Below are 23,888 nucleotides of genomic sequence, written 5' to 3'. Positions count from 1 at the left end.
GAAGGCAGATTATGACGACCAATTCAAGAAGTGGTAATTTTTTATATAAAACAAGTGCTGTTTGGCATGGAAATCCACAGTTATGACAGGTTTGATTCTGTAGTTGGGGCAGAGCAGGGGACTCGGGGGGGGGGGGACACAAGCAGCCAGGCAGGGCCATGGGGGCTGAGCTATATGGAGGGCCATTGGAGGCCCCTGTTGGGCTGTGAGCAGTGGAGAGAAATGATGATTCTGTTTTAAAAATATCACTCTGTGGCTACCAGACAACAAAAGGTACAAAACGGGGGCCAAGGACACCAGCCAAGAGGAGAGGTGACAGTGGTCTGTACCAGGATGGTGAGATGGGAATGAAGGGAGATAGATTAATTCAGGTTATGTTCATGCGGGATGACTGATAGAGTTTTGAGATTAATGTACTGAGTCAGAGGAATAGTCAAGAATGATACCCAAAATTCTGCCTGAAGCAACCGAGGACACAGTCATCACACTCACTGAAATAGGAACGCTGGAGGAGGAAACGTGGGGACAAGTTTCCACAGTCCAGGCCGAGATGCCACCAAGTTGTAAAGACAGAGATGTTAAATAGCCAGAGGTGTATATAGGCTTGGAGGTAAGTGGTTTGGGCTACAGATCGACATTTAAACCACCAGCACATACATGCTAAGTGACAGCAGAGGAGCACTGAAGAACGCCAAAGAAATAAGAAGAATGAGAAGAGAATAAGACTATATCAGAGGACTGAAGAACATCTATATTGGGGAGATACATTATAGAGTAATTTGCAAAGAAATTCAAACAGGAGAGGCCAAAAGGGTAAGAAAATGGTTAGAGAAACAAACCAAGGGCAGCATGTGTTTCAAGAAGGGAGTCATCAAGTGTCAAATTCTATTGGGAGAGTAACAGTAAATTTCATCATTGCCTGTATGAAATAATTAGATGGCAAGGCAGAAGTAAACAAGAGACTTCCGCTATCAACACGACTGTGGAAATAATGTCTGTCCGTTTTTACCTCCTGTTCAGTCATGCAAAAGAAGCAGACAGATGCATGTTCTCCAGAGCAGCCGTACGGGCTGCCAAAAGTCACTGGGATCGCACTGGGGCTGGGTGTGGAAGGGGAGGGGGAAAGCCAGGAAAACAGTGACAGGTCCTGGCAGTGGCCAACTTACAAAGAGCCAACAAAAATCAACTCCCTAATGGAGAAGAAGCCCTTGTATGCACACCGAAATCTCCGACAAACTCACAGTCCAAGAAATTTCCATGTTGGCTAAAACAACGTGGAAGATGCAGAGGAAAAAGATCATTGAAATGAAAATAAAAGTTTCAGAACCAGAAACAGGTATTGCACAAAACAAAGTAAGATGGAAATGAAGAGTTTAGTATTTGAAAAATATATAGAGAACTACAGAATGCATAAGACCTATAAGACAGGTCAAGAATTACCAGCATACAGGTCATTGGGACCCTGGCAGACAAAACCAGCAACAATAAAAAGTCAAGCAGAGCAACCACAGATGGGGAGGGCGCACCCCGGGCAGGAAAGTCGGTTCCATATAGCTTCGTTAGTTTTGTGCTGGTGCTGTAACAAATTACCATAAACTCAGTGGCTAAAACAACACACATTTACCATCTCACAGTTCTAAACATCAGAAAATGGGCAAAAATCGAGATGTTGGCAAGTCTATGTTCTTTCTGGAAGCTGCAAAGCCCATCCCTTGCCTTTTCTGGCTCCTACAGTCTGCCTGCTTTCCTTGGTTCCTGGCCTTCTCTGTCTTCCCAGGCACCAATCCCATCCTGCCCATCTTCTCTTTCTTTCTTTCTTTCTTTCTTTCTTTCTTTCTTTCTTTCTTTCTTTCTTTCTTTCTCTCTTTCTTTCTTTCTCTCTTTCTCTCTTTCTCTCTCTCTTTCTCTCTTTCTCTCTTTCTCTCTTTCTTTCTTTTTAAAGATTTTATTTATTTATTTGACAGAGAGAGAGAGAGACAGCCAGCAAGAGAGGGAACACAAGCAGAGGGAGTGGGAGAGGAAGAAGCAGGCTCCCAGCGGAGGAGCCTGATGTAGGGCTCGATCCCAGCACTCTGGGATCACGCCCTGAGCCGAAGGCAGACGCTTAACGACTGAGCCACCCAGGCCCCCCATGAGCCACCCAGGCACCCCCATCTTCACTTTCATCCTCACCTCACCTCTCTGACTCTGACCCAACTAAGGACGCTTATCATAACCCTGGGCTCACCCGGATTAGTCAGGGTAGTTCCCCCAAATTTCTTATTGTAATCACATCTGCAAAGTGCCCTTTCCCACGTGACCTACAATACTCACAAGTCTCAGGGATGAGGCTGTAGACATCTTTAGGAGTTATTAAGTTACCTACCACAGCAGTAAACCCTGAGATACAGAGTAAAATAAGTACTGACTTTTCAAGGTAAATAAACAATTCTTTGTGTAACCAGGCAAGAAAGTCAAGTCACTTATAAGAAGAAAAATTTCTCTTACCTTAGTTTTCTTCAAAGTGCATTTAATGCCAAAAGAGAGTGGAGAAATTCCTACAACTCAAGTAAAGAAAGGGGAAACTGGGGATTTCGCAGCTAGCTATCTGTCCTTAAAGTAAAGAAACTACAAAGATAGAGTTTTATCAATGCAGAAACTTAATGAAGATTATTCTCATGAGCCCATTTAGAGTAAACTAGTCAAGAGTGAAATTCAGGAAACTAAGACATGAATGAGGAAAGCACAGTAAAAGCACTTGCAAAGGGTATTAAATATATTTATCTGTAAAACCAAGCAAGACAAAAGCACATAAAGAGAATGGTTTGAAATAAAAGCAAGAAACAGTTTTATGTCGTGACAATGCAGAAATTATAAAACTTACAAATACAGAGAAGTAGAGGAGGAAAAATATTGATAGTAAATTCATCAGTGGCCTCATTTGTAATACCTGGGGCTCCAAGGCTGTGTATTAAAGTTGACAGAACAAGGAACAGAAACATAAATTTTAATAGTACATACATAAACATTTAGAAATATTAGTACTCAAAAAATGTATTGTGGGGGACAGAAGGAATATAGAAAATTAAGGGGAATCACATTAATTTTATTCTAGACCAGAGTGGTCATGGAAAATGGCAAAGTAAAAAGCTCAAAGAATAAGTTCCTCCACCAAATAGCAATTAAGCTGGCAAAACTTACAGAATCAACATCTTTGAATATATGAAATCTAATAAAAAAAACTTACAGTAACCAAGAGGGTACTTAATGAAAAAAAGGAAAAGCCTGTTAAATTTCAGTAAGGAACTATTGTATTTTTTGCTTGGTCACTTCCCATCCCCCATTCTCCAACTTGGCAGCAGCTATGGAGATGATGGCCTGAGTTCCAGTGGCGCCTTGCTGGCGCTGGTGGGTATAATACTTGCTATGTTCTCAAATCACTGTGGCTACGCATTTGTCTGGAGATTTCTTTTTTTTTTTCCATTTTTTAAAAAGATTTATTTAGTTATTTGAGAGAGAGAAGAGAGCGGGGGAGGGGTAGAGGGAGAGGGAGATGGAGTCTTAAGCAGACTCTACGCTGAGCACAGAGCCTGATGTGGGACTTGATCCCACAACCCAGAGATCATGACCCGAGCAGAAACCAAGAGTCAGATGCTTAACTGACTATGCCCCCCAGGCATCCATGTCTGGAGATTTCTTTCAGATAGGAGCAGCTCCCCAGGCTGGTGTCAATCAAAAACTTTAAAGATGTACATTACATGTAGCCTTCTGGAACAAGGGACAACAGACTGACAAAAGCACACAAACAGAAAATTATGGACCATTCACAGGGAAAAAAAAAAAAAGAAATTGGCAGAAACCATTTCTGAGGAAGCCTGGACGCTGAACTTACTAAACAAAGATTTACATCTTTTAAATATGCTTAAAAAGCTAAGGGAAACCACAGACAAAGAACCTAAGAAAACTAGGAGAATAATCTATGAACAAACAGACACTATCTGTATACGGATAAAAAAATATTTTGTTAAAAAAGGAATCAAATAGAACTTGTAATCTAAAAAGTAAAATAGCTGAAATCAAAAATTCAGTAGAGAGGTTACAGAACAAATTGAGCAGGCAGAAGGCAGAATCCAAAAATTTGAAAATGGAACAATTAAAATTATCCAGTCTAAGGAGCAGAAAGAAAAGAAATGAAGGGAACAGAGCACAAGGGACCCTCAAACAGACTAACATTTGCATTATGGGAATCTCAGAAGGAGCAGAGAAAGGAGCAGAAAGAGTATTTGAAGAAATAAGGGCTAAACTCTTCTTAACTTTGAAGAAAGAATGCATCTACACATCCAAGAAGATGAATGAATTCTAAAAAAGGATAAACTCAAAGAGATTCATACCAAGGTGAATTATAATTAAGTGGTTAAAAGAAAGGACAAGGAGAAAATCCTGAAAGCAGCAGGAGAGAAGCAATTCTTCCAGTGCAAGGCATGCTCGATCATATGAACAGTTGATTTCTCACTTGAAACCGTGTAGGCAAAGGACAGTGGGATGACACATTTCAAGTTCCAAATGAAGGATTATGACAGCAAGGTGCGGGGTAGTAAGGCTTACACATCATCCCTCCACAGAAACATTGATTTAACAATACCCTGAAAATGCTAAATACCTTGAAAAGAAATTCAGAATCCCACTAAGAAGTAGAGGCTAAGTAGTAAAGCACAAACTGAGAAGCAATCACATTTATATAGGTAAGAGGAACAATTTCAACTTATTCACATCAATCTCTCCCCCAAACGGGCCTCGGTCAGCACCAAGAAGACAGCCTCCATCTGTGATTCCCCCATGGAGGGATGGTGAGATCTGAGTGTGCACCTGGCCACATGGCCTCTCAGAGTGCCTTCTGTGGAGCTGGTTTCCATCTCACCCCATACTTTGTGGTGAACAACCAAAAGAGCTTGATCCCTGCGACAATAAGAAAAAAAGAAAAGGGGAGGACATTCTTTTACAGCCAGCAGTTTGTTTTGTTTTGCAAGACTGAGGAAAAGCAGAGAACAGATTTTTTTTCCTCCAGGAGGGAAGGGAGGAAGCAAAGGGAGCCTTGCTCTTGGAGGCTTTACAGTGGCTAATATCAAGCACTGCTGACCAGTAAAAGTGTCTCCCAGTCAAAATCAGTCCATGAGGAGGAAGAGAGGTAGCTGCATAGACAACAAAGCTGCAAGGAATGTGAAGAATCGAGAAAATCCAATACAATCAAAGGGCTAAAACAAATCGCCAGTAAACCTGAAAGAAATGGCTGTAATGAGTATAGATCACTCTGAACTCTAGTATAAAAGTTAAAAGACAGAAGTATTAGAAGAATTATAACTACAGGAGTTTGTTAATAGACACACAGTATAAAAAGATGTAAATCAAAGGTAAGTTTTTACCAGTTTAAAATAGACTACTATAACTAAGTTGCTTTATGTAAGCATCATGGTAAACACAAATTTAGCAAGCTATAGTAGACACCCACAATACAAACAGAACGGAATCGAAACATACCAAGACACAAAATAATGAAGCCACAAAGGAAGACATCAAGACAGGCAGAAAGGAACAAAGGAACTAAAAAACAGCCAGAAAACAATCAACAAAAGAAAAATAATAAGTCCTATCAATAATTACTTTAAACGTAAATGGATTAAATTCCCCAGTCAAAAGGCATAGAGTGGCTGCGTGAATTGAAAGAGAAACAAAATCCAACCATATTCTGCCTACAAAAAACTCACTTCAGCTTTAAGGACACACATAGTGAAGGGCTGGAAAACAGTATTTCATCCAAATGGTAAACAAAAGAGACAAGACGTGGCTATTCTTATATTAAACAAAATAGGCTCCAAGTAAAAAAAATGTCACATGGGACAAAGAAGGTCATTATATGATGACAAGTGGACCAATTCCTCAAAAGGATATGAAAAGTATATATATATATTCCACACTGGAGCCCCTAAATGTATAAAGCAAATATTAACAGACTCGAAGGGAGAAATAGACAGCAATACAATAAGAGTAGGAGAATTCAATACCCTACTTTCAATAATGGATAAATCATCCAAAAGAAAATCGATAAGGAAATAGTGTGCTTGAACAACACTACAGACCAGTTGCACTTAACAGATAAATACAGAATATTCTATCCTACAGTAGCAGAATATGCATTCTTCCTAAGTGCGCAACGAAAATTCTCCAGGATAAATAAAATGTTAGGGCACAAAATAAATTTGAACAGATTTAAGAAGACTGAAATCACATCAAGTATCTTTTCCAACCACAATGACGTGAAACTAGAAATCAGTAACAGGAGAAAAACTGGAAAATTCAAAAGTACGTGGAACTTAAACAACACACTCCTGAACAACTAACGGGCCCGATAAAATTGAAAGGTAAAGTAAAAAATACCCTGCGACAAGTGAAAGTGGAAACACAACATACCAGACCTTACAGGATGCGGACGAGCAGTGGTGCTAAGGAAGCCCATGCCCATTAACAGTTACAGCTGCTCGAGGCCTGCTGGCATCACCAGGCTAACCTGGGCGTCCAAGGGGCAACGCATGCAGATGAGCACCCTGGTCAGTGGAGAGCAGCCACCGACCAGAAAGATCATGCACAAGCCTCCATGCAGCTCACATTCACAGTCAAGTAGCAGCTTCATCTTTCTGAGTGATGGACAGCATTTTTGTTTTGGCCAAATGTGTAAAACAAACTTTTCCTAACTTATAATTTAAAAATTTTATCTTTGGTCCTTAAGGTCTTCTTCTGACTTCATCTGAACTCTTAGTAAACAGTTTGCTGCCTATTAAAGTTGCAAACATGGGACTTTGGAAAATGCAGAGGGATAAATAATAACAGGATTTCAAATAGTTTAGTACTTGTGTTACATTTGGGATAATTAAAGCCACTAGAAAAATACAGATGCAAGACAGCACTCCTGGCACTCATTACAAAGGCCCATCCAAATTCAGTCTCTGGGCTCCTTCTTGTTTCCCCATTCCCGGCCCCCAGCTTAACCCTCTGACACTTGTGAACTCCCTGTTCTGGTTCACAGCCCAGACATTCCCTACCCCCTGCCTGCTGGAGTTTTCCCCATAGTACTTAATTTTATCATTCTACATTTCACTTGTTCATTTGCTTTTTTTTTTTCTTGTTTCCCCCTCATCCAAAGGTAAATCCCATGAAAGTGAAGAACAGTACATATTTGATTCATTGCTAAGCACAACTGGAACATTGTATGACTTTAGCAGATATGGGCACAATATAAAGCAATCATTTCACATTGGATTATCATAAAACAGTTACATTTACTTGCGCATATTACATATTTACTAATAATTAATATAAAATGTTTATGATCGGTTCAGTTTCATCTTCATCCTATTATGATTTCTAACACCTAATACAATAGGGGAATTAATATTTGTGAAGATGATCTCGAGTCACTAGAGAAGCCAAAATGATTTCTAAAAAACTCCTGGAATTTGGCTTAGTATTGATTTTGTTTTATCATACATTAATTATTTTAAATTTCTAAGTATTAGTGTCTCTAAGGTAATTCTGTCTATTAGATTATTACATTAGCCTAAATATTTATTCCCCAATGATTTTGAATAAATTGAAGTTTCTTATTTTACATCTGATTCTGAGAAGTTTGGAGCCAGACAGTTGATTGGAGATGAAAGTCTGAATACAGTCTTACAAGTAAGTGATTGAACGTAAGCAGCAAAGTTACAGGAGATGATCTTATTACCTTTCCGTATAGTGGGTGTGTCACTGTCTGCAATCAGTTGCAAGCAGTCTTGAGTGACTGAAAAGCAAAAATACATCCTTTTAGTTACTTGAATAGGAATGGTAAGGGAAGCATGATGCCTGACCGCACAAAACTACTCTGTTCTTCTGGAAACATGGAACCAGTTATGCTCCTTAGAGCCTGCTCGTTGTTCTAAAACTGCTTTATGAAACCTGAACACAAATTTTTATTATAAAGTTTACTTACAATAAAGTATGGACTTGAAATTCATGGTTTAGAAAAACTCAACATGCTGTTGAGACACGGTAAGTGTATCATCCCGACAGTTCTGCCTAACTTGCCTTCAGGTGTCATGCCTGGACAGAATGCGAGTTGAGTATTATCATGTGTCTTTCAAATCCATCACAGATATGAGCCAAACTATCAGAATACTCTAAAGTGATTTTTTGTTTTAAAAAACCTAACATTGAGGGGCGCCTGGTTGACTCCGTCGGTGAAGCATCTGACTCTTGATTTCCGCTCCAGTCATGGTCTCAGGGTCGTGAGATCTGGCCCTGCATCAGGCTCCATACCCAGCTTGAGATTCTCTCTCTCCCTCTCCCTCTGCCCCTCCCCCTCCCCCCACTCTCTCTCAAAAAAAAAAAAAAAAAAAAAAAAACCAGAAACAAACCAAAAAAGCCAACATTAAATAGTAACTCACTGTTACTGCTAATACAATCACCATTACTGAAAATAAAAACAATTGCTAACATTTACTGAGCAGATGATATACATACAGGCAACCTCACAAAAATCCTAAAAACTGCATACGGGAAACAAAGTCCCGGAAAGTGTAAACAGCCTGTTCGGGGCCTGTGGCAGAAAGTGATGGGGCAAGAACTGAAGCCACGCCTGTTTCACTCTGGAGCCAAAGTCAGGCTTTGGGTAAAATATTTTGGACCAAGAAGAGAAGGGAGAGAGCATCTTTAAAAATAAAATGGGAGATTTCCCTGAAACCGCATAATCAGTAAAGCTTCTGGGAAGTATCCGTTTGCATCACATACCACGTGTATGATATTCCAGATAGCACTCAAGGAACCAGAGAACTAGTCTGGTAAATAAAAACACATGCCTCCAGGTGAAAGCAAAACGAGAACACTGTCTATGGGAAAAGAAAACAGAGCAGTAAATATCTACGAAAAATATGAAACAGCAATTTAAGTGTGCCTATTTTAAATTAAGAAAATATTAGTTTTTATTATCTAGCAAGTATTTTGTTCAGAGTTGAAGTACTTTAAAAACATGCTTCTCTATGTTCACATTTTAAGAGTCTGACACAGTGAATTCCTTCTTCACTTACTAATTGAAAACGTTCTGAGTTCTAATACTTACAACACAACACCTAATAACAGATGTCAAGAGTTATAAGCTATTCCCAAGCTGTGCAGACACACACAGGCCTTCAAAGAACACTGCTGCAGGGAGTGATCACATCAGAAAATCTGTGCAGAAGTTCCCCTTGGTATTTCAAAGAGGAAATATAATGTTAAAAGCTGCAATTCTCGGGGCGCCTGGGCGGTTCAGTCGGTGGAGCATGTGCCTTTGGCTGAGGTCATGGTCGCAGGGTCCTGGCATCTGTCAGGCTCCCTGCTCAGTGAGGAGACTGCTTCTCCCTCTCCCTCTGTCCCTTACCCCCCCACTTGTGCTCTCTCTCTCTCTCTCTCTAATAAATAAAATCTTTAAAAAAAAAAGCTGCAATTCCTTTATACCTCTGAAACTTTTCTAACATATTTTTATGTTTATCTGATCATTTCAATAGGAGCAGAACATTCTGAACTACTCTGTGATTCTTTTGTTGAAAAGATGGTGGCCATGTCTGTGCCACGGGGAAAATGTGCTTCATTAGTGCTGTTACTATGGCAGACCTTCTGCCACAAAAAATATGTAAAAGCATCGTTAAGAGGCAGAACAGTCATGAGTAAGGACGGCATGCAAGAAAGAAGAAACCAAACACCCAAGGCAGAGAAAGTCTGAAGAGCGGGCGCAGTACTTAGAGTACTTAAACGTGTTTCTATCTTTCTCACAAACACTTCTTAAGGAATTACTGCTCCCAGGGCACTGTGATAAGCTCTGTGAGTGATGCGAGGCTCAGTCAGAGCATGGGAAGCTCGAATCTTCCCTCCACACAGAAGAGAATGTTGACAAAAGTCGAGGTCAAATTTCCGAATGTTCCGTGTTTCCTCCGCTGTATGTGCACGTGCATACAGAGATTAAATGAGATACTACGTGTGACATATTTAGGACCATTCCTGGCCCACAATACTTGCGAGATCAATCTTGGCTGTTACAGTGGGAGTGGTGCTAGCATTATTGTTCTTCACAGTACTGAACCCAATAACCTGGGCACATAAAGGTAGGGCACTAGGAGGCCATGAAGACCAAATGAACCTGATAAAGAGAAACAAGAAAAACTGTTACGATGTTATTCCTGATTTCAACGAATTCTTTCCTTGGCCATTTACGCAACACCCCACAGGAGACTTACACATTCTACTTAAAGAAAGAGCTTTACCTAGAGTGATGACTTGACACTCCCAAACTATAAGAAAACATCTGAATTTTAACCTCTGCAGCCCCACTAAAGTTGACTACAACCTACACGTTAAAAAACAATAATCTATTCCATCAGGTAGTAGCAGAAATCTAACTTTTAGAAGAAAATACACTGTGGGGAGAAAAGCTTATTTCCAGAATTACTCTTCAGAAAGGAAAGTGGAGTATTAAAATAAAAGTTCAAGAACAGTGTTTGAATTATACTTGCTGATGCCAGTGTCATTCATTAACTTCTCTGATTCCAGAGAAAGTCACTTTTGAAGGCTTTTGAAGGAGTGTTGCTGGAAATAAGGGGGAGGACTACCCACTCTGGCCTCATGAGATGCTGCTTAGGTCCCATCAATCTCATCAGTGCTGTTTACCTCTTTCCCTTTCTTCCGTTTTAGGAAATCTGATGTCCATTATCATCTTATCTCTAGTACAATCCTTTAAGGCTTTCTGATTCAACATCGATCTGATTTTAAAGTATAGATTATCGCTCACAAAAAGTGAGTCAAAATAGCAATACTGCTTTTTCATATCTCCCAGTAGCATAGAGAGCCAGCCACAAGCGTTTTGAGAATGCATAGTCTAATATAAGAAACACAATGTTGGTAACAATTATAATGGTCATCAATTGTATTTGGTTTTCAACAGTCTTGCGCATCCTTCCCTATACTACAATTGAAGGAAATTTGAAGAGTCTGAGAATAATCTATCTTTTTAACTAAACAAGGCAATAGAATACGTTAAACCTTTCTGTGTTTCATGGGGACACACATATTTCTAAATATACATATTTTATATTATAAAAATGTGTGAAAAAAGGATAATCTTGGTAAGTACAAATTTACAGCATAATATTTATTCGTAACATTAAACTTTGTGTAAAATATTTCTAAAACAAAAATATTATATTGATGGCAAAAATAGTTTATAAAAGAGGATTCCTAAAATAAGAGTTTTTAGAACAAAAATAATTTACTATTGCCCAATATTTGATATAATAAAATCCAACCAACCTCACAGAACAGCATTTAGAAATTTTCCACGCGGAAAACATTTTGAGTTTGAAAGCCATCTGTCGAAATACGACACTTATATTCAAACAGCATTTACTTAGGAAAAGGGATTTGAAAGTTTACGGGATTGCTAGTAGCTGCTGTATTATTTTCTGTACTGGAACTAAACGTTTTCAAACTGGAGTTGGGTTCACTGTATATTATTTCAACAAAGCTCAACCTAATAAACTACCATAAATAACGCAATTATTGTAGATCACACGTAACCGCGGTGGGAAACACAGAGCTTTCCCAGCACATCTGCCCCATCCGTATGATGCACACCTACTCATTTTGGGTAGTCCTTACTCATCTCATTCAAGCTTCTCCCAAACTCTTTAGTCTGGATGAGGTGTCCTTCCTGCATTTTCCTGGGTCTCCTTCTTCTTCCTTCTGTCTTATTACTTCACTGCACCAGAGTTCTGAAGGCCACGCCTCTCTCCTATTTCTGTATACCTTACCATTCAGTATATGGAAGTCATGAGAAATGCAGTTTGATTTTTCTTGAACTAGTTTTGAATGAATAATCAGTGTCCAGAAAAGTCTAACTAGGAGAAATCCCATAAAGATCTAAATATTGACCTAATGAGGGACACAGATTTGTGAAGAAATTGAAGAAAGTATGATTTTGGGGTAAACATTTCTACTGGAGTAAAACACTAGATTATACAGTTTTATTTGACCAGTGATAAACAGTTTGCCAATACAAGTTAACAGAGTTTTAAAAGTATTTCTAGAGAGCTAAATTAAGAAGTACGTATTTGACTTACCAGAAAGTTTTTTAACAATTAGGAATTTTTAATCTTGAGAGGGGCCCACCTGATACATGTTGTGCTTTGGAAAGGCCATACATGTGTCCTTGTGTAGACTCAGCTGCCATGCAGAGAGAATGAAAGCCAAGGTTCAACTGCTGACTGGTAGTAAATGTCGTATGAGGACGATTTGATCCCAGCAGCAATTATATAAATAGAGCATCCAAGATAAATTGTGGGGGGGGGATGAAAAGTCTGTGACTAATGAGTGTGTGTCTGAGGAGAATTAAAAACTAATAATGAAAACAAGTTTTCAGTTCTGGATAACTCAGAAAGATGGTAGCATTACAATGGCCCCAAGGCAGTACTAAAGAGGGGCTAGTTCTTTGGTGTTTTTGGAAAAAGGTTGATAAAATAATATAGAGATCACAACAGTCAATAGGAGTAAAGAAAGCTATCTGAACAGAAGGGGTGTGTGTGTGTGTGTGTGTGTGTGTGTGTGCAGAGTCCTGAGCACAAACTGGACATGGTCACGCACCGCTCCCAATGTGAGTATTTCTATGTCTAAAGCACTGTACGGTATGTAAAATGGCAGCCCTTCATCTTGCCTCATAAACACCAAGAGTAAAAACACAAACCAAACCAAACCAAACCCAGGAAAACAAAATGCCATCTTCGTAAGTTATTTCATTTTACAATTAATGACCTGTTTTGATTTAAAATTACTAATTTTGTAGTGGAGTCATCAGCTCCATGGAATATGTTTTTTTTTTCTTTTGCCATGATTTCTTTGCATTACTTTAGAGTATTTCTCATTATTAATGGTGTATACTCGTAAAGCACTGGATATCAGTAACTTACCAATGAGGAAAATTAGCTTCATGACACAACATGCAAACATATTTGAAGTCAAGGAAGGTGAAAAGCAAGATAGAAATGTACCTGAATGCTTGAAGAAAGCTACCAGAGAATTGCACAATTGGCTCTTACACCTTCGACTTCCCCTTGGACAATTCTGCCTGGATGTCAGAGTGATAATTCAAGCTCAACATGACCCAAATCTATTTCTCTATCTTCCTCACACACACTCACCTCTCGCTCCTCTGTTTTCTCTTAGTGGCTATAACTATCCTCTGAGCGGCCCAACCTAGAAACTTCGTAAACACAACTGATTCCTTCCTCTGCAATCTTGAAACCCAGCAAATAACCCAGTTCTAATGGTTCAAATTTTCAACTTTTGCTCAATTTGGATTCTGTCATTTATCTCATTCAATAATTTTACTGAACACTAAATTTAGGTCATGTATTGTGTTTCAGTTAGAAAGAAAAAAAAAGAAACAAAGGAGACACAATCCCTACTCCCATGGGGCATCCCTACCCCCATGGAGGAACAAGTATGAATCAACATCACAGATACAGAATTGAAGTTGCAAGAGAGACGCAGTGCCCAGATTTGGACCCAATCAGGAAGGCTTCTTGGAATGGGATGCTTAAACTAAAGTCAGAAGAAAGAACGGGGTAGGAACATTCCAGACAAAATTAACAGTCACGAGTATACCCAAAGGCTGAGGTTGGAGGGACACAGCAAGTATGACTGAAGGGGGGAGAGACAGACAGACTGACAGAGACAGACAGACAGAGACAGGGAGAGGAAAATAAACAAGGACAAGATGCACATGGCAGCCACGTTCAGATCTCCACCCTCACTGCTCTGGACAATTGCACTTGCCCACCGAGCTGTGCCTCTTCTCTTTTCTGCCATTTCTACTCCATTGCTTGCATTTCCTCCAGACTGACCTGCCTAAACCTGAATTTTATCTTGTTTTTCTAATATTTCTAACTCCTTCAGCGGGTTTCCCCTGTACACAAAACCCAAGTCTACCTTCATGACCCCAGGACCTCTACCTCCACACCCCTCACAGAATGGGAGCTTCGACTGCGTGTTTGCCATTCCCTTGGCTACATATTCCTCCCCTTGGTATCCGGCAAAACCCATCCATCCCTGAGAGCTCAGACCAAGTATCAACTTTTTCCCTCATCCTTCCAGCTAAATATTGGATCCCCCTACACTTTGTGCGTACATCTACTGAAATAACATTTCACTATACAGCCTAATTGTTTCTATTACTGTCTCTCTCCCTAGGCCGGAGTCACTTGATATTAAGGACCATCATTTACAAATTTGCAGTGTCTGGTTTACATCAGACTAAAAAAAAAAGAAAGAAAATCTGTGCAACAATTTAGAAAAAACAACAGACACCATAACAATATCCACCTTTCCCAAATGGTTCTTAGAAACCTCATCCTTATATTCAACTTTATAATACATGTTAAATCAAACTAAATTAATGTTTTAGAGAAAATAGATTCTATAAAAGAAAAATAACCACTGATATCTGGACCTTCTAACAATAAATCCTTGGGCCCAGGGTTATATGAAAAACATTTCCCATAACAAATAATCCTCAACAAGAAGCATTTCGAATTTTCATTTGTAGAACCATAGCACACTATAATATTTTTTTGAAGCAGATGGTTGTGTAGTATTTCTCTAAAATTTCTTACTCTCTACTTCCCAGAAGACGTTCTAGTGCAGTAGACAGAAGAGAAACAGAATGAGCCCCGAAGTGTGACTTCTCAGCCCGTGTCAGAAGCTGTCACTGGATAGGTTTTTACAGTCATCTCCCCTTCTATCCCAAGCAGCCCAGTCAGAGGAGGAGGAGGAGGGGAAAACCTGCACTGCCATCAGTTCTCCTTTGCAACAATCCAAGCAGAAGAACAACGTCAAGGTGCTGGCCTGTATTCTGCCCGTTCAACCCACTACAATAAGGCCTCTTCTTGCATGTTTTCTACTTCCCACTGCATCTCTGTTTCCATGCCCTGGGGTACTGTCTCTCTTTCCCCAAATCGACTCACTCTTCAAAACCCAGCTCAGCTCTTATTCATCATGGTGTCGATCATCTTCCAGTCTGTGATCTGAACTCACATCCTAGGATACCATTGCTAGACGGCCTCTTGTCGGGACTAATGTTAGTAACAGGCTCGGCCTCTTGGGGACCCAATAGTTTTTCTCAAGTCTGGTGCATGACTCGAACATTAAGCACATACAGCTCACACGATGGAAAAAAACTCAGAATTTGTAGTCAGTATATAATGAATTCAAATGTTAGTTCTCAAACCAATTTAGCTGTTTAATCACGAGATTAACACTTAATATTAAAATATTTTTTAAAAGATTTTTATTTATTTGACAGAGATAGAGACAGCCAGCGAGAGAGGGAACACAAGCAGGGGGAGTGGGAGAGGAAGAAGCAGGCTTCCAGTGGAGGAGCCTGATGTGGGGCTCGATCCCAGAATGCCGGGATCACACCCTGAGCCGAAGGCAGATACTTAACGACTGAGCCACCCAGGCGCCCCTAAAATATTTTTTCTTATCTATGTAATAAGAATAACAATATCTACTTCATAGTGTTGTTGTGAGAACCAACTGAAGTCATAACTTACATGTGCTTTGTAAAGGCTAAAGAGCTTGTTGATAAACTTTATTATTTTAAAATTTACATTAATTTTCTTTAATTTCTCCAACTCAGTAGTTAGCTTGTTGAGGTAAGGGACTGGTTATGTCTTGGCTTCAATTTTCTCATCTAAAATGAAGACAGTAACGCCAACCTACTAGGGGTTACTGAGAAGGCAAATGGTATCACAGACCCACAGAGCCCAACCCAGAGCTCGTGTATGCAACGTACCCAATAACTTAGTTTCTGTCTCCCATTTCTGTATATTCTGGAGTGCCCACCTCAGACCTTGGCACAGTGGATGTTTCCTCTATTTTTGAGCAAAATCTGCTTCTTTTCTAACTCTTAAGAAATGAGAATACCTTTTATTTTTTAATTTTTTAAATTTTTTAAAAGATTTTATTTTAGAGAGAAAAATAGAGTGTGTGCACGTGAGCAGCAGGAGAGGCAGAAGGAGAGGGAGAGAGAGAATCTCAAGCAAACTCCACACTGCGGGTGGAGCCCAACGTGGGGCTCAGTCTCAGGACCCTGAAATCATAACCGGAGCCGAAACCAAAAGTTAACTGACAGCCACCCAGGAGCCCTGAGAATACCTTTTCAAAGAAAATCTGACCACAACAAAAGCGCAGCCACCCAATATGGTTTTTTTAAATAGTACTTGACTTATAAAAATAACAAACATTAAAACGAATGTTATCCATTCCTATAGGACTATTAATGAGAACACATTCCTCAACATTATGAATTGACTTTTAAAATATCAACCCATTTCTGCAAATTTTTTAAAAGTTGAAAGTATAAAGAATTATTGAGCCTTCGAGGAGAAACAGAAAGACTTACCCCGGCTTCCCTGACGCACACTCTTCCTCTTCCCTGCCCTTCACGCTGCCCATTCTGTGAACCCCTGCCCGAGATATTGTACTTTTTCATGATCTCTGCCATTTTCTAGTATATTTAATTTACTCATTAACTGTGTCTATTAATTATTTCCTGTGTCTTTCCACCTTGCTGTAATGTAATCTCCAGTGGGCAGGAGACTTTTATCTGTCATGTTTTCCAATCAACACCCAACACCTAGAACAGTGCTTGACACCTAACGGGCCTGTGGCATGCATGGCAGACACGCGACATCACTTCTGGCTGCCTTGACTCATTTCCTGGCTCTTCTGTTTCCCAAAACTTTAAACTTGACAAGAACAGGGTTCAGAGATTTGGTTGTGAGGTCACTATTTTATTTTATTACTTTTTTGGAAACTGAACAGAAGCCAGCTCTTGCAACACTGAAAAAGAAGTCATTATTGAAGCAGGGGCGAAAAAATAGCACTCAGGGAAGATTCTGGTCAAAGATCACCATGACAGCAGCCAGCTGTTTCTGTTCGAGGAAGGAACACACCCTTAATGGGGAAGAGGCTCCAGTTAACCTAATTCTGGTACAAATTGGATGACTGAGTTCTATATTGCATATGCTTTCGACACTCGTTTTACAGTCTTGTAAGATTCAGCCAAGCCAGAAATGTCCATGAAACAAAGACTGGATGTTACAGACCCATCAGACCTCCCATGTTTCCTTGCAAAGGAGATGGACTATGGATTTCAAGAAAGAACATTCAGAAATGGAGTTCAGTTGTTTGTTAAGAACCGATGTTGGTTTCTTAGCTGTGACAAAGTACGGTAATATAAGACAAGGGGGGTTACTGGATGGGGTTATATGGCAACACTCTGCATTACCTCTGCAACTATTCTATAATTCTAAAATAACTCCAAACCAAGAACGTTTATTTAAAAATGGAGAAAAATAATTTAAAGTAGAATGGCCAAAATCTTACAACAAATATTTAGAAGATGAAATATGGATAATTTTTCCCCACACTTGTTTTTATATTTTGTTCATGCTTTCAATACCATTTTAGTCTTATAATTGAGATGAGTATAATACACCCTATCAATAAAAATAATTTCTGTATTTCTATAATCGAAAATACATGCAATTCTAATAACTTCTAATTCCCTACTGAATAACAAGGGGGAAGATATAAAGGTTACCTGATTTTATTAATAAAACCTTGTTTTAGCTCAGTGGGAATCCATTCAAAAGAACCCATTCTCTTGATGGGCTCTTAGTATGGTTATCTCTACGTTCTTTAAGTAGATGGGATAGTTAGATCAAAGCCGACTACAAGGATCATGATGATTCCATTTATGAAGAAATTTCAACAAATATTTCAAAGCCAGATCACTTTAGTTATTAGTTTTAATTGGGAATATCTCCAAATATACTTAGGGGCTGAAAAGTGAACTTTTGGCTAATATGAGCTATTTGGCAATTCTTTGATCTTGGATTTCCCCACATTTCTGTTTGTTATATTATAATCAGAAATTATCTTATGAAACACAGAAACTTATTAAGACCTCCATTTGAAACACAACGCAATTAAGAAAAACAAAACTGGAGCCAAATACCCAAACTGTACAAGTACATAAGAGCAGCGTTTACCCTTGGGAGGCCCGGAGAAGCACCAAGTGGGCATGTGGGCTGACGGTGATGTCCATCCCTTCATCTACTGCTGGTCATTCTGTGAATACTCACCAAGCCGTACCCTCACGACCTGTACCCTCTCCCGTATGTAAATAACACTCCAGTTAAAACCAGAACATTAAATAAAACCAGAAATCCACAAAATTAGTTAGACAGGCTGTTGACTATCAGAGTTTCTCTACGGCTCTTCGGCGAGCCCAGATTGTGCCTCTACCTGGTGAACCACGAAGGTCTGGGGAAGGGGCCCCCAGATGCTCCCTGCAAGTCCAGCCTTGCTATCAAACTCATTCTTTGGTGACTTCGCTGTTTTAAATGTCAAGTTAAAAAATTGCATAAGACGGCCTCTGATCAAAACCTGAGAAATGAAGAAATGTGGGAAAATCCCCGCTTCCAATGATGCCAAATCACTGCATCAGACTTCACAGTGAGCCCAAAACCCGTCAGCAAATATTCACAGAACACCTACTGCGTACAAGTACCACGACGAACATGCCAAAGACGGGACCCAGAGCACAGAAGCTTCTACTCCTCAGCGGGACAGACAGGACGCGAACAAACCGCCCCCAGGTGATCCGTCACACCAGGCGTGCTGTGGGCTGAGGACACGCGGCTTTCTCGCCCCACACACTGGAGTTTACTGACAAATGCAACAAACACGCAATAAAACTGAAGGGCCTGCTGAAATTGAGGTTGGATTTACAGAGAAATAAAAATGGGCAACATTCTGGAGTGTTACTCAACAGTACTTAGCTCTGACCCTTTCTGACGTAGTGATAAAATGATGGCACAGTGATATTGAGGAGAATATGCAGAAAGCAGAGTATTCTAAAAAAAAAATCTAAAACAATACCATAATTCTGTTAAGTATAAATCCAGTAAATGTGTTGATGTGGCTTAAAACTAACCATGAGACCGAATGCTGCATTGTTTGTTGAAAATTCAGTACACTTTAACGCACTTTAACAACCTATTTGAAAATCCCAGGACTTCAAAATCACAACAAAAGCTTTTTTATAATTAACTATGAAAGAAAAGTAAACATACAAGGAAAATTCTAATTGGGAAATTTTAAATTTGATATTTAATAAAGAGATATTAAAAGCTCTTGGATATATAAAATTAAACAGTAAAAAAATTCATTTTCTTCTTCAGAGTTACAATTTTTATAAAATTCCAACAAAAAATGTCAATGGTTCTAGAATGTATATAGAAAAGTAATAAATAAGCACATGAATGGACACTTTGAAAGTAACAGGGACAACCTAAAGTTTTTTGAGTCTTACTTAAAATAAATCAGAACTAGGGGCGCCTGGGTGGCTCAGCCGGTTAAGCGGTTTGGTTTCAGCTCAGGTTACGACCTCAGGGTCCTGGCATTGAGCCCGGAGTGGGAGTCAGGCTCGCTGCTCAGTGGGGAGTCTGCTTCTCTCTCTCCCTCTGCCCCCCCAGCTCATGATTGCTCTCTCTCTCTCTCAAATAAATAAATAAATAAATAAATAAATAAATAAAATCTTTTAAAAATAAATCAGAACTAGAATAGAAACAAACGAACAACAAAAAAAAAAAACAAAGAAAGCTGCATAACAGAGTCAAATTGTACCGAATTTCCTCAATTCCAAAAAGAGGACTGTACCAGACAGACTAAACAAATAAATAAGGAGTTTCAGACAAACTCCTTGGTTATAGACACATTAATTTTGTAGTGCTAAGCAAAATACATTTTCCCTGCACAAAAGGATGGCATCTGAGGCAACATTCAAGCCACTTTCGCGGATGAGGAATAGTAGATACGACCTGTCACTGAGGTTCTCCTCTCCAAGCCTTCTGTCTCGGATCTATGAATGTTGTGAGTGTGTGTATATATGTGTGTGTGTGTGTGTGTGTGTGTACATATATACACACATACACAGAGAGAGATGTACTATTTACTGCATATATACGTTATCTATACATACATATGATAAATTCATATACATACTATGTATGTGTATACTATATAGATATATGTACTCTATGGAAGGTCTATAAAAATCTCAGGCAAACCATGATAATGACAATAGCAATTACATCTGGACTTTGGAAACTGGGTAAATTTTGATTCACTCGATAGAATTTTTTGTTACTTTCCACACTTTCTAACAGTTAAAAATTATTTAGGGAAAATTTTTAATCAGTATATAATTTTTGGATGCCATAAAATCACAAATTTGTAAAGATTTGCACATGGGAGGAAAATTTAAAATATAATAGATGGTATCTTGGGGAAGTGGGACTCCGGGAGTTAATGAATCTCTTACTCAATGTCCTTTCTTCTTAAATCTGCTATAAAGAACCCATATCCTCTTTGCGATGGTAAACTTAAGGTTTATTTGTAAAACTAATGTGCAGAGGCCAGGGAATACTAGCAAAGAGGTTGAAGAAGATTGAGGCACTTTGACCCTACTAGATATTAAAGCTCATTATATATATATAATGCTTAAAATATTTTACTTAATACAGATAAATAGAATAATAAATCAATGAAAAAGCAGTCCAAAATAGATTCGGCTATATATAAGAAACCTGATGCAATACAGTAAGCTGTCCAATGCAAACATGTTAAAAAGAATCACCCAATAAATTTGGTTGAGATATTTAGCAGTAATTTGGAAGGAAAAGATAAAAGAAGAAAGGGGAAGTTACCAGAGGAGCGCCAGGACGAAAGGAGTTAGACACCAAACTAAAACATTACGTTAGAAAAAAGTCTAAGTAACAGTGAATAGAACAGGCTATGTAAGAGACTGAATAAATACATTTTTAGCTTTAATGTATTAGAGAAGATCAAAAGGAGACGTTTATCACATTAAATACACAGATGTAAAATCTCTGTACAAGTTAAGAAAAGAAGCAAAATATTGTGAAAATATTTACAGCAAAATTTTGAGAAGCAGTATGCCTAATATAGTTTCTTCAAAATTACAAAAAAATTAGGGCAAATGAAGGAAGTTATAAATAAAAATGAGCAGAACATAAAATTAGAAGTTATCCAAATACGCAGAAAGAAATTAATTCTTATTTGTAAGCAAGCAACAAATTACCTCTGAGATACCGTTTTACAGCTACTAATAGAGCCAAAATAAATGTTAAAAGATAAAACGCTGTAAGAATGTGGAGAACTTGTCCACTGCATTTCTGACTGCATACATTTATGACTCATTTTGAAAGCAACGTGGCAAGAGGCCATGAGGGGGTAAAGACGTTCATCCTCTTTAGCTCTGATAGTCTATCTATGGAATTTATATGGAACATATAATTCCTCAGAAACAAGAGATCTGCACAAAAACTCTGGAAATGGTCTTGTTAAATAACTGTATGATAGCAAACTAATATAGAATTACTTATAAATAGGGAAAATGCTGACTGTATAATGATAAGTGAACACAAAAACATGCCATTGTATATACACTGTATTTTTTCAATTATGTAGGAAATAGAGATGACAAAATGCAAAATATGAAAATAATTCATGTATTAAAGTATAGTAAAAATATTAGTGTTTCCTAGTTTATTTATGTTTCACTCACCTGCTTCTGATAATTAACACAAAGCATATGTAAAAATCATGGTTTTATGAAATAGGTAAGAATTTTGCCCATGAATAAGGCAGTTAGTGAAAAATACGTGTCCAGCCTGAGGATCTAACATCTAATGTGAGCGCGCGCGCGCGTGTGTGTGTGTGTGTGTGTTGTCTGATGGAAGCACACCTAGTCGGTAAGTCACGCACTTCCCTTCACAAGTACAAACAGCTACACCTGTTCTGCTCATCTCACGGTCAGTGTGGGGGTTTAAGGACGCAGTAGCCGGGACAGTAACGACCCCAGCACGTGCCTGCCTAGCGCACCCCGTGTGCCCCAAACATGTTCTTTCAAAGTAAAAGAGAAACAATACCAAGGATCTCTTAAGTTGTGATGCTATTGAATGTAAAGCAAATGATCTTTCTCATCTTTGAAATGCGGGAACTAGAATCGAGCATCTGGGGAGGCCCTGCCCAGTCCGAGGTTTCAGGAATCTCCAAGACTCTTGGAATGAGTGGGACATGAACAAAGGCAGGAATCCCTCAAGAACTCTTACAAGAAGATTATAAACTTGTGGATTTCCTGGAAAAGCATTAAAGAAAAGCTTTAAAAATCTCTCCGTGTATGTGTGTGTGTGGTGTGTAAAATGAACTTTTTAGAAAACTAAAGCACAAACACAATAAATCACAAACACACAGCCGCTGTGGTGTGAGCCTCCCTGGGCTGCAGGGCACGCCACGCACCTGCGGAAGTGTTTCCCTTCACCTGGCCTCCTATGACTCGGGTAGACAGAATCTTCACTGACACGCCGTGCTTTTCTCCTGGAGGGCTAGACAAGGTTTCTGACACATGCACGATCTACGAGGAAGATAATGGGGCCCTTTTCTCCTCCTCTCTGCTTACGGGACAGCACAGCCCTCATACTCTGCTCATTGGAGGACAGAACGTGCTGTGCACGGGCTTGGCCCGAAAGCCCCCCTGCTTTAGATGCAAATCTCACACTCTCCGTGCGCGGGTCTGCTCTCGGGCCCCCAAAGTGGAGGCCATCCTCCACACCTGTGGACGCCAGGCTCCCTGACTCCTAAACGCTTCCGTGCCCGAAACCTACCTGTTTCTTCTGGACCCTGAAGGGCACGCTTGTTCCTGCCGCTTTGGCTGGAGTTGCCTTCTCCTGCAGCAGGTGGTGCAAAGATCCCCTAAGAAGAGAAAAACCCCAAGTTATTGCAAAGACATCTGAGGGATGTGTGGGAGGTGGCGGTGCGGGGTGAACCCTCGCCTGGGGCTACAGTTGCTGCAAACTCACTTTCAGAGCCGAGGTGACAGCTGGGGCCTCCTGCACGGCTGCCCTGGGGGCCGTGGCTCCGGCCTGGGGGGGGCCTGGCAGCCGCTCAGCCTGGTGCTCCCGCAGCTCCGCCCGGAGGCTCCCCAGCTCGGCCTGAAGGGCGGCCACCCTGTAGAAAGACAGCGCCGAGAGGCAGCTGGCCATCAGGGCCAGCAGCAGGGTCACGGCCAGCAGCGTTCCATCTTTGGAGAATGGGACAGAGGGGCTTTCCTTCAGGGGGAGGATGGAGACACACTCCTTCAGTTTCATTTCTTCTCCCCTCTGCAGGCAGGGAGAAAGGCGTGACCGCTGGCCTTCTGTGCAGCCATCCATGGCACTCCTGGAACTTTGAAGGTTCGGGCCTTTCGAGTAAGTGAGCGCAGGGAATGGATCATTTCCTGTGAGCTGTGCTTGCTGGTGTCCTACACTGACTCCAGGGCCGGGCCCCGCCGTCGCCCTCAGGAGAGCTCTCCTGAGCTCCCCTCCGTCTGCCCGGCTGCATCTCGGCCCCACTGTATGATAGGTCTTCCTGGCACTGGCCCTTCAATCCGATTGCCCAATCATTTCCTCATTTCACTTTCAGTTTTTGTAACAATTTTAATGGCATCTCAAGACACACACATACGCGCGCGCACGGGCCCCGTGCATCCCCCGGTTGTGACGGGACTCGGGGTGTGGGCTGGCACACTGGGGAGAGCCCCGCGGGCGTGCAGGTGCTGGACCAGCTCCCCGTGGCACGGCCAGGGCTGCCCCACTCAGGGCCACACAGCTTGGGGTGGCAGGGGAAAGAACATTGAGGTTCCTGCTGCTGTAATAAAAATAATT

The 23,888-nt window shown here is 40.2% G+C and overlaps 1 protein-coding gene across 1 annotated transcript in view; it reads right to left on the bottom strand.

Annotated features, from left to right (window-relative positions):
- TNFSF13B (TNF superfamily member 13b) overlaps positions 1-23,610 on the bottom strand; it is a 33,091-nt gene extending 9,481 nt beyond the window's left edge. Inside the window, exons 1-3 of the mRNA XM_008684973.2 lie at positions 23,046-23,610; positions 22,851-22,938; positions 7,757-7,813 (exon numbers count right to left, since the gene is read on the bottom strand). Of these exons, the coding sequence (XP_008683195.2) occupies positions 7,757-7,813; positions 22,851-22,938; positions 23,046-23,396 (496 nt within the window). The 5' untranslated portion in view covers positions 23,397-23,610. The remainder of the gene's footprint in view (positions 1-7,756; positions 7,814-22,850; positions 22,939-23,045) is intronic.
- Between the last annotated feature and the right edge of the window lie 278 nt (positions 23,611-23,888).

The sequence above is a fragment of the Ursus maritimus genome, unplaced genomic scaffold (genome assembly GCF_017311325.1).
Source record: "Ursus maritimus isolate PB19 unplaced genomic scaffold, ASM1731132v1 scaffold_10, whole genome shotgun sequence".
NCBI lineage: Eukaryota > Metazoa > Chordata > Mammalia > Carnivora > Ursidae > Ursus > Ursus maritimus.
Note: the sequence above shows the minus strand (reverse complement) of the source record. Positions and strands in the feature narration are given on the sequence as shown.